The 13,562-nt window shown below is 50.3% G+C and overlaps 4 protein-coding genes across 4 annotated transcripts; 3 read left to right on the top strand and 1 right to left on the bottom strand.

Annotated features, from left to right (window-relative positions):
• Positions 1 to 1,381: 1,381 nt before the first annotated feature.
• Positions 1,382 to 1,903, top strand: LOC135635353 (E3 ubiquitin-protein ligase ATL9-like). Its single transcript, XM_065146367.1, has one exon. It carries the CDS (start codon positions 1,382 to 1,384, stop codon positions 1,901 to 1,903), a length of 522 nt encoding a protein of 173 aa, XP_065002439.1.
• A 3,663-nt stretch (positions 1,904 to 5,566) lies between these two features.
• On the bottom strand, positions 5,567 to 6,184 carry LOC135635348 (RING-H2 finger protein ATL8-like). The gene has a single exon (XM_065146363.1). The coding sequence runs from the start codon at positions 6,182 to 6,184 to the stop codon at positions 5,567 to 5,569; it is 618 nt and encodes a 205-aa protein (XP_065002435.1).
• A 935-nt stretch (positions 6,185 to 7,119) lies between these two features.
• LOC135635344 (RING-H2 finger protein ATL8-like) lies at positions 7,120 to 7,833 on the top strand. Its single transcript, XM_065146360.1, has one exon. It carries the CDS (start codon positions 7,120 to 7,122, stop codon positions 7,831 to 7,833), a length of 714 nt encoding a protein of 237 aa, XP_065002432.1.
• Positions 7,834 to 8,049: 216 nt separating this feature from the next.
• Positions 8,050 to 8,385, top strand: LOC135635342 (RING-H2 finger protein ATL77-like). Its single transcript, XM_065146357.1, has one exon. The coding sequence runs from the start codon at positions 8,050 to 8,052 to the stop codon at positions 8,383 to 8,385; it is 336 nt and encodes a 111-aa protein (XP_065002429.1).
• The last annotated feature ends 5,177 nt before the right edge of the window (positions 8,386 to 13,562 follow it).

The raw sequence follows: 13,562 nt of genomic DNA, 5'->3' as shown, positions 1-13,562 counted from the left end.
GGGCGGCGGAGTGAGCTCCCCCGACCAATTCCTGTTTTCCCAGCAGCACCGTGCGGTCCACGGGCCACAGCCGGCTCCGCCTCCGCCTCCGCCTCCGCCGTAGGAGTCCTCCTGCTCGAGTTCCACATCGCTCGTCGGCTTCCCGTAGCCGCCGCACGTAAGGCAAGACAGGCTCATCGTGCCCGTCGCTCGCCCTGCGAACCAGAAGGAGGAGATAGGATGTATTTGATGGTGGAGAAGTCGGAGGGACGATGCTTTATATGGCGTCGAGGGGGAAGAAGGAGATAAAGATTCGGCAATGCAACGCTGCGTGCATGGAAGGGCACGTACGTGCGTGGGGCTCTCATGCATCCGGTCTCCTAACATTTTGCACACATGAGAGGCTTATATTACAATCGTGTCCTTCCCTCTTTTCTAGTCAGAGGGCATAGGAAATGTGACAGGTCATGTACGTAGTTTCTAGTCAGAGGGTGATGGAACAGGTAGTCATGGTTATATCTGCCATGCATGCCAACTTATCTTGCTAGATAAAATTAGACTGCCAAAAATGATCCAGTGGAGAGGATTCCTGACTCAAGAACGAACAGCTAAGGTTGATTTAATTTGGGTGTGTAGATTAGTATCCAGACAAATGGCTCAAGATGTAGAAATTATCCAAAAAGGTTTTTTCTATTTCTTTTCCTTTTTCTGATTCAAATCGAAATCAAATGCGAGGATATCAAACAATAGATATTAATATGCTTTATCAATTTCTATACTAGTATGATTATTGTTAAGAGTATCATACGAAGGTTTTAATAGGTGAGATATCATGTATGTGATATTAAGGGTATTTTAAATATTTTAACTTTTAATTTACAATTATGATGAAGCTGCTAAGCGGGGACGATTTCGATTTTATGTAAAAGTACATATTGGCTATGTCATATTTATAGGAGCTAATATGATATCCCTAAACTTATCAACTATAGATATGTAAAACCAACGTTCTTCCACCGTCCGCTGTGATGGAGATTCGTTGCCTGCAACGGATCGTTCGTCGCCGTCAACTGACGGCATGGTGTTTGTTACACAGGTACTCGATCTCCTGCCGCAACGCTGCCCGCTCGCAGATCAGGTGAGCAGGGACGCGGGGACCCACAGTGGTACGCTCCCGTGTCCAACTAGTTGGGTTGCGGGTAGGTGACAGCATATGCGAAACGGGGTTCCGGTTTCCGTTCCGGAGTGGCGGCCCCAACCAGAAAGGAGGACACGAAACCACAACCGACGCTTGCCATTTCATCCAGATGGTTAGGCCGGCGAGTCAGTTGAAGCGGCCCAGTAAGTGTACATTAGCTACGTTCGTAGGCGGCGATAGGGGACATCCTCTCACACCTCACCGATGGATTCTTCCTATTCGACCTGCTTCTCTCTTTCCAGCTCCGCCTCCCGCCGCCTTCTGCCTCCGGCAGCGGCGCCTGCACCACACAGCGTCACCCTTTCCTGCGATGAATATGCCGTCTCGAAGATCCTAGCCATGGTCCTCTGCTTCCTCGTCATCGCCACAATCTTCTACCTGGCCTTCGCCGGCCCGGACTCCGAGGAGGAGGACGAAGACGAGGAAGAGCAGCGGGAGGAGCTGCGTGGAGTGAAGAGGGCTAAGCCAAGGGGGCTCGACCCGGCGGTACTGGCGTCGCTCCCGGTGGCGCCGTACGCCGAGGTGGCCGGGGAGGGGACGGTGGGGCCGGAGTGCGCCGTGTGCCTGACGGAGTTCGGCGGCGGCGACGCCCTCAGGACGATGACGGGGTGCGGCCACGGGTTCCACGCGGACTGCATCGATCCCTGGCTCGCCGGTCACGCCACGTGCCCCGTCTGCCGGTCGGACCTGGCGGCGGCCTGCAACGTCATTGTGGTCGGCGGGTAGCGAGAACGGCGAGAAGGGCACGGCGGCGGCGGTGTGCTTTTGCCGGAAATTTTGAGCTCCTGCAAAGGGGGAATACATCAGTTTTTTTTTTGTTTAGTTTGTACATTTTGTATATGCTCAAGGCATTAAAGAATGTTTATTTTGTATAATACATGCTTCTATTTATTTTTTTCCCTTTATATATATATATATATATATATATATATATATATATATATATATATATATATATATATATATATATATATATATATATATGTTGATGACATCGATATTATTATTTATGAGACTTATAAATCCTATGCCACTTTCACACATCCTTGATTGTTTCTCATCACTTAGTGATCTTCAAATCAATAAATTCAAGGTTTTTTTTTTCAAAAATTATAATATTAAGGTAAAACATATTAGTTTATCTTTTATGATAAGGTATATTTTAGACATCGACCACGTCATTAGTGAACGTGGGCTCCCGAGACACACATCGAACGCCACGTCATAACACAAAGCGTTCACCTGGCAAGTCTCGTCTCATAAAGCTCAGGATGGTACCACATGGCATCGTTCCGCGCATACTGGACGGTCGCCGCACGAAAGTACGAACTCACCACTCGAGGGAGGGGTTGACCGATATACCAAATTCGCGTACGACCAATCCTTGGACAATAACATAAAAGCCCTCGGTCGGCATCTGGCCAGGGAGGGAGTTAAAAGACCACTAACTCAATCTCCGAGGGGCCCAAGTCGGGAATCTCTCGACCAGGGCCTGTGTGCAGGAACGCAGACGTCCCTGAAGACGCGGCCATCCCGACCCTTGATCCAGCTCGACCTTGGCATTTCTTCCTATCGATCGAGAGACCCGCCTCCGAACGTCAAGAACTTCGGACATCGACCCGTGGACCAAGCCGTGCTGACTCCTCGGCCACTGCGCGTGAGTTCATTGACATTTTGGTGCTAGAAGGAGGGCCCCGATGTTGTAGGAGTACCCCGTAGGAGCTCACCCCGAGGGAGAACCACCAATTGCACACCTCCCTTTCAGACTCGGAGAATAGCCCCTCCCTATCCTCAAGGATGGGGGTATCTCGATGCTAACGCCGGATCGCTACTAGCGCCTATTCAATGATCCAAGACTCTCTCCCCCTGGAAATACTATAGGACCCTCGGTCATTTCGCCCGAGGCATTCCTCGGCTTAGCCAAGTAAGTACAAACCTTGGCGGGAATGATGCAAACGATCATCCCGCTCATCCCACAGATCGTGCAGTTAGCGGCTCCCCCAACTGACCCGACATCGCAGAGGACAAACCGAGAGCAGACCGCAACACCCAGAAACCTCCTCGAGTAGAGTGCACCTACACCTCGCCGAGCCGCACCATCGCTCCTCGAGCCCGACACCTTGTTGTCAAATGACTCATTCAGGGTCCAGCTATCTGTGGTCAACCGTCACCTAGATGAGTTCCAGGATGAATTCCTAAAGTCATGCAACGAAGTCGAGGAAAGTAGTTCGGGTGGATCCCCTTTTACTCAGGAAATCCAAGACAAGCCTGTGTCACGCAACTTCAGACTTCCAAGTTCAGTTGCTCAGCCAATAGGTCCAGTCTTTGATCGAGTCGTGCAGCTCGGTCTACCGACCAGTGACTCACTAGATCAATATGTACCCGAGTTCAGTCGCTTGGCCAATTGGTCCAGTATTTGCCCGAGTCACGCAACTCGGTCCACCGAGCAGCGACTCGCAAAGTCAGGTCGGCCTATGCATGAGTTCAGTCGATCGGCCAACAAGTCTAGTCTTTTCTCGAGTCGCGCAGCTCGGTCCACCGACCAATGACTCGCTAGACCAACCAGCACCTAAGTTCAATGGCTCGACTAATAGGTCCAGTCTTTGCCCGAGTCGCACAACTCAGTCCACCAACCAGTGACTCGCCAGATCAACCTGCGCCCGAGTTTAGTCGCTCGAACAACAGGCCCAATCTTTGCCCGAGTCGCGCAGCTCGGTCCACCGACCAGTGACTCACTAGATCAACCTGCACTTGAGTTCAGTCGCTTAGCCAATAGGTCTAGTCTTTACCCGAGTCATGCAGCTCAGTCCACCGACTAGCGACTCACCAGATCAACCTAGGCATGAGTTCAGTCGCTCGACCAACAGGTCTAGTCTTTGCTCGAGTTGCGCAGCTCGGTCAGCCGAGCAGCTACTCGCAAAGTCAATTTAGCCTTCGCCTGAGTTCAGTCGCTCGGCCAATAGGTCCAATCTTTGCTCGATTCGCGTAGCTCAGTCCATCGACAAGCGACTCGTTAGACCAACCTGCGCCTAAGCTAAGTCGCTCGGCCAACAGGTCTAGTCTTTCCCCGAGTCACGCAGCTCGGACCGTTGAGCAGCGACTCACAAAGTCAGTTAAGCCTGCACTCGAGTTCAGTCGCTCGGCCAATAGGTCCAGTCTTTGCCTGAGTCGCGCAGCTCAGTTCGCCGAGCAGCGACTCGCATAGTCAGTTCTACCTATGCCCGAGTTCAGTCGCTCAGCCAACAGGTCTTGTATTTGCTCGAGTTGTGCAGCTCGGTCCACCGACCAGCGACTCGCCAGACTAACCTGCGCTTGAGTTCAGTCGCTCAGCCTACAGGTCCAATCTTTGTCTGAGTCGTGCAGTTTGTACCGCTAAGCAGCAACTCGCAAAGTTAGTTCAGCTTGCGCCTGAGTTCAATCGCACGGCCAAAAGGTCCAGTATTTCCCCAAGTCGCACAGCTCAGTCCACCAACCAATGACTCGCCAGATAAACCTGTGCTCGAGTTCAGTCGCTCAGCCAACAAGCCCAATCTTTGCCAGAGTCATGCAGCTCGATTCACCGACAACGACTCGCCATATCAACCTGCGCCCGAGTTCAGTCGCTCGACCAACGACTCGCAAATCTATAATTATATGATTAAAAAATTCTCTTCCTTAAAAATTATATAAATACATATTAACTCATCTATTTTGTAACAAATTTTTTAATCCTTCATATACCAAATGTACAAGATATAAAACTACGAAAAAGAAAAAAGCTGATATATTCGTCCTTTGCAGGAGCTCAAAATTTCTGGCGAAGCACGCCGTCGCCGCCGGGCACTTCGGCCCTTCTCCTTATCCGTTGACCACAATGACGTTGCAGGGCGTCGCCAGGTCCGACCTGCACACGGGGCACGTGACGTGCCCAGAGAGCCACGGGTCGATGCAGCCCACGTGGAACCCGTGGCCGCATGCCGCCATCACCCTGATAGCGTCGCCGCCACCGAACTCCGCCAGACACATGGCGCACTTCGACCCCACCATCGCTGACCCAGCCAGATCGGCATACGGCGTCACCGGGAGCGACGCCAGCACGGCCGGGTCGAGCCCCTTGGGCCCCTTGGATTCACCGACAACGACTCGCCATATCAACCTGCGCCCGAGTTCAGTCGCTCGACCAATGACTCGCATATCTATAATTATATGATTAAAAAATTCTCTTCCTTAAAAATTATATAAATACATATTAACTCATCTATTTTGTAACAAATTTTTTAATCCTTCATATACCAAATGTACAAGATATAAAACTACGAAAAAGAAAAAAGCTGATATATTCGTCCTTTGCAGGAGCTCAAAATTTCTGGCGAAGCACGCCGTCGCCGCCGGGCACTTCGGCCCTTCTCCCTATCCGTTGACCACAATGACGTTGCAGGGCGCCGCCAGGTCCGACCTGCACACGGGGCACGTGACGTGCCCGGCGAGCCACGGGTCGATGCAGCCCACGTGGAACCCGTGGCCGCACGCCGCCATCACCCTGACAGCGTCGCCGCCACCGAACTCCGCCAGGCACACGGCGCACTCCGACCCCACCATCCCTGACCCTGCCACCTCGGCATACGGCGCCACCGGGAGCGACGCTAGCACGGCCGGGTCGAGTCCCTTCGGCGCAGACTTCTTCATTCCACGCGGATCCGGATCCCCCTCTTCATCATCCTCCTCCTCGTAGGCCTGGTCTCCGAAGGCCAAATAAAAGAGTGCGGCGATGACGAGGAAGCATAGGACCATGGAGAGGAGCTTGGGGAAGGCGTATTCAGCGCAGGACGGGGTGTCGCTGTATGGTGAAGGCGGCGCCGCCGGAGACAGAAGGCGGCGGGAGGCAGAGCTGGAGAGGGAGATGCAGCTGGAATGGGAAGAATCCATTGGGCGAGCTGTGAGAGGATATCCCCAGTCGCCACGTTCGAATGGATCTAAATAGTGCACCCGAGACTGGGCCCCGCCAACCGACACGTGGGCCTCAACCATCACCCTCAAACGGGAATCATTGACCGTGGTTTGGTTTGCGTCCTGAGAATGGAAAACGGCAACTGTTTCGCATCAGCCGTATCCTACCGGTACCCCAACTCGTTTGACACATGAGCGAACCACCGTGGGTCCCTGCGTCCCTGCTCACCTGATCCTCAAGCGGGAATCGGTGGCGCAGGAGATGGAGTACTTCTGTAACCAATATTCCATGCTGGAGGCGGTCCACCCGTAACGGGTAACTAACTTCTCCATGACAAGAACATTATCCATATATTTATCCAATTCGGTACAGCCACTCGGTTAAGTTTGATTGTACGATATAATCTGACATCATAATAAAGATATTGAGTTGAATGACGCTAGGCACAAAAGATCAATTTCTATATATTTACGAAAAATCATGTCACCTATAAATACTTAAAAATATAATTAACTTCTGATTAGAAAAAGAAAAAGATGGTCTTGGAATTTAATTCACCATGCTAATATTTGGAAAGACATTAACGTATACCCTTTTATTACTTAATCGTGAATATTAATAACGATTTCTTTTTTTAATTTAAATTAGTTAATTTATAAATCATGATTTAACACCTGAGATTTTTTTTGGATGAATGTGAGCGGGAATAGTGTATAGGGAGAAATTTTAATACGTAAGGAGGACATACATGTTATTATATTAAATTTATAGGGGCTATGTCGGTATTTTGAAACTGATAAGGGCAAATATGTAAAGGAAACCTTTCTTTAATTTTCTTGTGATGACCGTTGTGATGGAGTTTGATTACCTGGAATGGGTTGACCGCCACCGTGGCAAGCTAGTGGTCACAGAAGTACTCCAATCTCCCGCCGCAAACGCTAGCCACTCACAGACTAGGTGAGAAGGGACGCAAGGGACCCACAGTGGTTCCAACTCGTTGGGACACGGGTAGGCGATGGCTGACGCAGAACAATTGCCGTTTTCAGTTAGGGAGACGAAAACCAAACCAGAAGGAGACCAAACCACGGTCAATGATTCCCGTTTGAGGGTGATGGTTGAGGCCCACGTGTCGGTTGGCGGGGCCCAGTCTCGGGTGCACTATTTAGATCCATTCGAACGTGGCGACTGGGGATATCCTCTCACAGCTCGCCCAATGGATTCTTCCCATTCCAGCTGCATCTCCCTCTCCAGCTCTGCCTCCCGCCGCCTTCTGTCTCCGGCGGCGCCGCCTTCACCATACAGCGACACCCCGTCCTGCGCTGAATACGCCTTCCCCAAGCTCCTCTCCATGGTCCTATGCTTCCTCGTCATCGCCGCACTCTTTTATTTGGCCTTCGGAGACCAGGCCTACGAGGAGGAGGATGATGAAGAGGGGGATCCGGATCCGCGTGGAATGAAGAAGTCTGCGCCGAAGGGACTCGACCCGGCCGTGCTAGCGTCGCTCCCGGTGGCGCCGTATGCCGAGGTGGCAGGGTCAGGGATGGTGGGGTCGGAGTGCGCCGTGTGCCTGGCGGAGTTCGGTGGCGGCGACGCTGTCAGGGTGATGGCGGCGTGCGGCCACGGGTTCCACGTGGGCTGCATCGACCCGTGGCTCGCCGGGCACGTCACGTGCCCCGTGTGCAGGTCGGACCTGGCGGCGCCCTGCAACGTCATTGTGGTCAACGGATAGGGAGAAGGGCCGAAGTGCCCGGCGGCGACGGCGTGCTTCGCCAGAAATTTTGAGCTCCTGCAAAGGACGAATATATCAGCTTTTTTCTTTTTCGTAGTTTTATATCTTGTACATTTGGTATATGAAGGATTAAAAAATTTGTTACAAAATAGATGAGTTAATATGTATTTATATAATTTTTAAGGAAGAGAATTTTTTAATCATATAATTATAGATATGCGAGTCGTTGGTCGAGCGACTGAACTCGGGCGCAGGTTGATATGGCGAGTCGTTGTCGGTGAATCCAAGGGGCCCAAGGGGCTCGACCCGGCCGTGCTGGCGTCGCTCCCGGTGACGCCGTATGCCGATCTGGCTGGGTCAGCGATGGTGGGGTCGGAGTGCGCCATGTGTCTGGCGGAGTTCGGTGGCGGCGACGCTATCAGGGTGATGGCGGCGTGCGACCACGGGTTCCACGTGGGCTGCATCGACCCGTGGCTCTCTGGGCACGTCACGTGCCCCGTGTGCAGGTCGGACCTGGCGACGCCCTGCAACGTCATTGTGGTCAACGGATAAGGAGAAGGGCCGAAGTGCCCGACTGTAACGGACAAACTTTGAAACAAGATGTTGGATGTAATGCTTATGTCTGTCCGTTGTCTTTTGGCATCTTCATGCCTTATACAGCAGGTAGAGGGGCAGCCGAAGGCTAAATAGTCCCATGTTAGTTGGGTTGGTGGCCTCTTTAGGCTTGTAAATAAAGGTTGTGTCATGTGGACACGCGCGAGAGCTTTTCGGTCTGTAATGGACCATTTTACCCTTTGTTGTGTAACTATTCAGAGCTTGTAAAGTCTGTTTGTAATTTGCATTGTCTATGAAGTGTTTTTCGGACATGTTTGCTTGTGGATCCCGATTGAGGCGTTCTCTTTAACCCGTTCTCTCTTTTGTTGGTCCTAAGGGACAATGGGAGGCTTCGGGGAGGCTGACCTTTGCGGACGGACGCGCAAGGGTGCCGCACGCCTTAGGCAAAACCAGCTAAGGTCGTGACATTATGGTATCAGAGCGGGACAAGCACTCATAGAAACACTTGACATGCAAACGTGGGGGACCTAACGGGGCTGCGTTAAGGGCAGTCAGCACACGCGCGACCGTTTGAGGGAAAACGGGCATGGAGATGTAGGGAAAAGAGTCGCTCAGAGGAGCGAGCATCCGAGATTGGTATTCAGAGGAATGGCCAACCCTTCGCGCAAGAGGCACCACGAGAACAGGCAAGCTTGGTTGAATTTGGAGCGCACAAAGGTTGGGATGGCTGAGTTTGAGCTACGGCTCAACGTTGACAACTATACTTGATGGTGCTCTAGGCAAGCGAGGCGCTTGGCAAGAATGAGACCATCCAATGTGGAATGAGTTGTTCAACGACCAAAAGAGTTATGCAAAGCTCACAGAGGTGAGGGGAATTGCTAACTCGAAGAATTTGGTACTTATGCATGGGCTTGTATGCGGACGATGTAATGTTCGTGGCCATCCCAAGGCGACCGAGACTCGGCGCCATGGAGCATTGAAACTTTCTCTTCGTCATGTGAAGGATACGTCCGGAGGAGGCTGAAGTGTGCAACGAGTTTAGCATGTTGCTAGGCCTTGAGGGGTGCAGCGGTGGCTGTATTGACGTGGAGGCGCAATCTAGTAAGTGCGTTTGCAAGAGGCAGAACAATGCACAGCTTGTTCAGCAGATCGGAGTAGTCCAAGGGGATGGTGGTCTCCGAAACGAAGAGAGATGTTGCTCCAACGGGATAGTTATCTAGGAGGGATAAGTCTCGGCACTCCAGAGGGAGAATCATGTGAGACAGACTTCACATGTTGAGGAGGAGTACCTCACAAACAACAACTTCACGAAGCTCGATGGACTGAGCAAGCGGCGAGGAGTTGTCGCATGATCTCGCTCGAGAGAATGCATTGGTGGATGCATTGCGAGATCAAGTGGGGGAGCGACCTGAAGCAACTTAAATGAAGGCACACTTAGAGTCGATATGGAGATCGGACTCAAGGGAGGGCTGACCCGTGGAATGGAGGGCGCGAGGGCCACCATCGACTCAATGCAAAAACGAGGAGCGAAGCAACTTGGGTGTAACTTGGCGAAGTACCCAAGCCGCATGAAGGGAGCCAGCAGAGAAGTTGGAACATGGAGCAGAAGCACAGTGCTTTCCTTAAACAGAGGTCAAAGACATGAACTCTTGCAGAGGCAAGGGTAGGATCATGTTGTTCCATGGGTCCTTCATTCTGACGGAGCGGACTCATCTTGCATGGTGCCAAAGACGAAGGGAGCTTCTGGGCACATGCACCTTATCTCGGAGGAGCATTTGATGGAGGAACTAAGGCGACTCAATTTGCGGAGGCGAAGTTGGGTTCAGAAGGTCTTAGCACGGGGCAAGAGGACGCAGAGGCGGGTACTCTTGAAGAATATGTCACAGTGTTGCCATTCAAGTTGCCATGAAGGAAGCAGTGCGCAGCGGAGATTGTGCTGGTAGGGGCAGAGGCCCAGGATCCAGACAATGGTGCACAAACTACAGTGAAGTCGGTGGACTTCGGGAGCTACTAGGCGACGGACTGTCCTAGAGTGGTGTTTCATCTAGGTGTGACCCAAGAGTGGGTGGATGAAGGTCGATTGCCAAAGGAGTGAACAAAATCGAAGGTGGAGGAGACCCTGCGATGTATTGGCAGAGGCCACACATGGAAGGTTCACAATTCAAGTTTATTCCACAAAGATCAGAATGCAATGGAGATGTCATCAGGAGGCGACATGGTGCAGCGGATCGTGGTGGAACAGTTCGTGGCAATGCGACACACACGACATTGTCCCGTGAGGGATGAGATCATATGGAGGTATGATCGGGAGCTACTGGGAGCTCCGCTTTGGTGAACAACACGACGACAAGAAGGGCTATGGATTCAAGGAGTGAAGGCCATGGTACCGCAGAGGCGGGTCTTCCGGGCGTGCACCGAATTTTGCATCGGATGAAAACCTTGGTCATCAGCATATGGGGGCTGGGTTCCACCAAGGGAAAAGTTCGAATGCAAGTACCAGTGAGTTCCATGGGAGGGACTTGATCATGCAGAGGTATGATCGAAGCAACTGGAGAGTTGGACTTCTCCAGAGCTCATATTCGCTTAAGGGAGCCCGACAAGTCAGAGGACAAGGTCGAGTAAGCGAACGTTGCTACCAAGGAAGCTAAGGAGAACAGAATCGGTGCAAACTCTACAACGTGATGGCAGAGGCCATGCATGGGAGTTGCAGTCTGTCTTTCCATCGACCAAACGAACTGCTTGGAGAACACAGAGGTGTTGATGCAGGGGGTCGAAAGGGGCGAGGAAGCGACGACGAGTCCAGAGGGACTTAGCTACCCAAAATCAAGCATCAGTTAGAATGGAGGTGGACTCAGAGGAGTGCCACGGAGACATCTCTACTGATTGTGAAGAAAAGGGATACAGAGGCGAGGCGACGGATAGTAGGGCCATGGGCATGACAGCGCCATGGTACCGCAGAGGCGGGACTTCCGTGCAAGTCATTGATCCCTTGCTCTCATGGAGGGAGAGCGCTTGGTCGTGAAAGGGGCCGAGGAGGTGGAGCATGCAGAGGCAATCTCCAAGTACCGAGACAAGGCTGAAGGGCAGAGGCCAAGAAACTTCGTAAGACCGGTGTCAACAAGTTTCCCATCAAGATAGCCATAAGTGAAGGAATTCAGGTCATGCAAGGGTGCACAACCAAGGAACGAAGCAAGCAGTACACGGTGCTGTACCTTTGCTACTCAGTGGAGTAGGCGGCAGGGTTGATGGAGAAGACGGTACAATCCCAGAGGCGACCTCATCTATCAGAGAATTACTCCAAGTTGGGGTGAAAACTTCTTGCATTCCAGAAGTTCAATGACATTGAGAAGGTGAATCACAGTAGCTAACTCAATGCAAGGAGTGCAAACACTTCAAGTGCTTCAGAAGTGTGAGCAAAGAGCAGGCGAAGGCCAGTAACCAGCTTGATGCATGAAGTACAACCTCGAGGAGGCGGGCGAAGTCAAGTAACCTTTGCCTTCTCAATTCTTAAGAGAATGGGCGAAACCGAGTACCCCAGTTCTCTTATCTATCCAGCAGAGAAGCTCTGCATAAGTTCAAAGACCCTTCGAAGATAATGGAAGACAATAGTTGTCAAATCCTCACCAACGGTGATCAGTGCTACTGAGAGTAGATTGTCCGCTTCATTTCCCAACGAAATGCCAATCGAAAGCGGAAGTGATGCGAACCTACTTAGATGTGACAACTAACTAAAAGAAGAGTCAATGAGCAGATTTTGTGGAGGAAGGACCCAAAGCTTCAAAAGTTTGCGAGACGATGTTCGTTAAAGCTCCAACAAGCATCCACCCAGTTCAAGCAGCATTAGGAATTTTTAAGAGACTGGCACAGTAAGGATGGTCTTTTCCTTCATTTGGCGGATCCGCAGGAATCAACAAGGATCAACACAACTCAGCCAACCCCACACCAGAGCCAGAGTCATTGGTGAGTTGAAGCAGCATGGCGGATCAAAGGTTCGACTACTCAGAAACAGCAGCGGAGAGCAGTTGGGAGCCAGGAGGCGCATTGCAGCTGGAGCAGAAGATTGAAGACTCAGCAAAGGCGAAGAGTTGTAGTGTTCACAAAGGCTTCGACGAGGATGTCAAAGGGATAAGTGGGGGAGAATGTAACGGACAAACTTCGAAACAAGATGTTGGATGTAATGCTTATGTCTGTCCGTTGTCTTTTGGCATGTTCATGCCTTGTACAGTAGGTAGAGGGGCAGCCGAAGGCTAAATAGTCCCATGTTAGTTGGGTTGGTGGCCTCTTTAGGCTTGTAAATAAAGGTTGTGTCATGTGGACACGCGCGAGAGCTTTTCGGTCTGTAATGGACCATTTTACCCTTTGTTGCGCAACTATTCAGAGCTTGTAAAGTCTGTTTGTAATTTGCATTGTCTATGAAGTGTTTTTCGGACATGTTTGCTTGTGGATCCCGATTGAGGCGTTCTCTTTAACCCGTTCTCTCTTTTGTTGGTCCTAAGGGACAATGGGAGGCTTCGGGGAGGCTGACCTTTGTGGACGGACGCGCGAGGGTGCCGCACGCCTTAGGCAAAACCAGCTAAGGTCGTGACACGATGGCAACGGTGTGCTTCGCTAGAAATTTTGAGCTCCTGCAAGGACGAATATAGCAGCTTTTTTCTTTTTCGTAGTTTTATATCTTGTACATTTGGTATATGAAGGATTAAAAAAATTGTTACAAAATTGATGAGTTAATATGTGTTTATATAATTTTGAAGGAAGAGATTTTTTAATCATATAATTATATATTTGATTGATCATTAAATTTAGATTAATTAATGATTAAAATTTGTAAGGAATATAAACTAATTATTTTATATTTATTTCTATTATAATCTTCTATCATGTTATTGTAAGATTAAGCTTCTATCAATGATGTCAATTTTGAATCAATACAACTAAAATATGTTATAAATTAGAGGCTTTGTGAATAAATATGTTAGTTGGTTAAAAGTATGGATGTGAGAAACATATAATTAATATATGACAATTTGATCTCTAATAAAGTGAAAGTCGATAACAATATGTTTCATGCGTAGGTGAAATATTGAATTAACGCATAAGTAGGTGACACCAATATTATCATAATATATTATAAGATTGGATTAAGAGGTGATGCCAAGTTCATATAGCAGAATTGT

The sequence above is a fragment of the Musa acuminata genome, chromosome BXJ3-4 (assembly GCF_036884655.1).
Source record: "Musa acuminata AAA Group cultivar baxijiao chromosome BXJ3-4, Cavendish_Baxijiao_AAA, whole genome shotgun sequence".
NCBI lineage: Eukaryota > Viridiplantae > Streptophyta > Magnoliopsida > Zingiberales > Musaceae > Musa > Musa acuminata.
The sequence above is the reverse complement of the archived record's forward strand: the minus strand, read 5'-3'. Positions and strand labels throughout refer to the sequence as shown.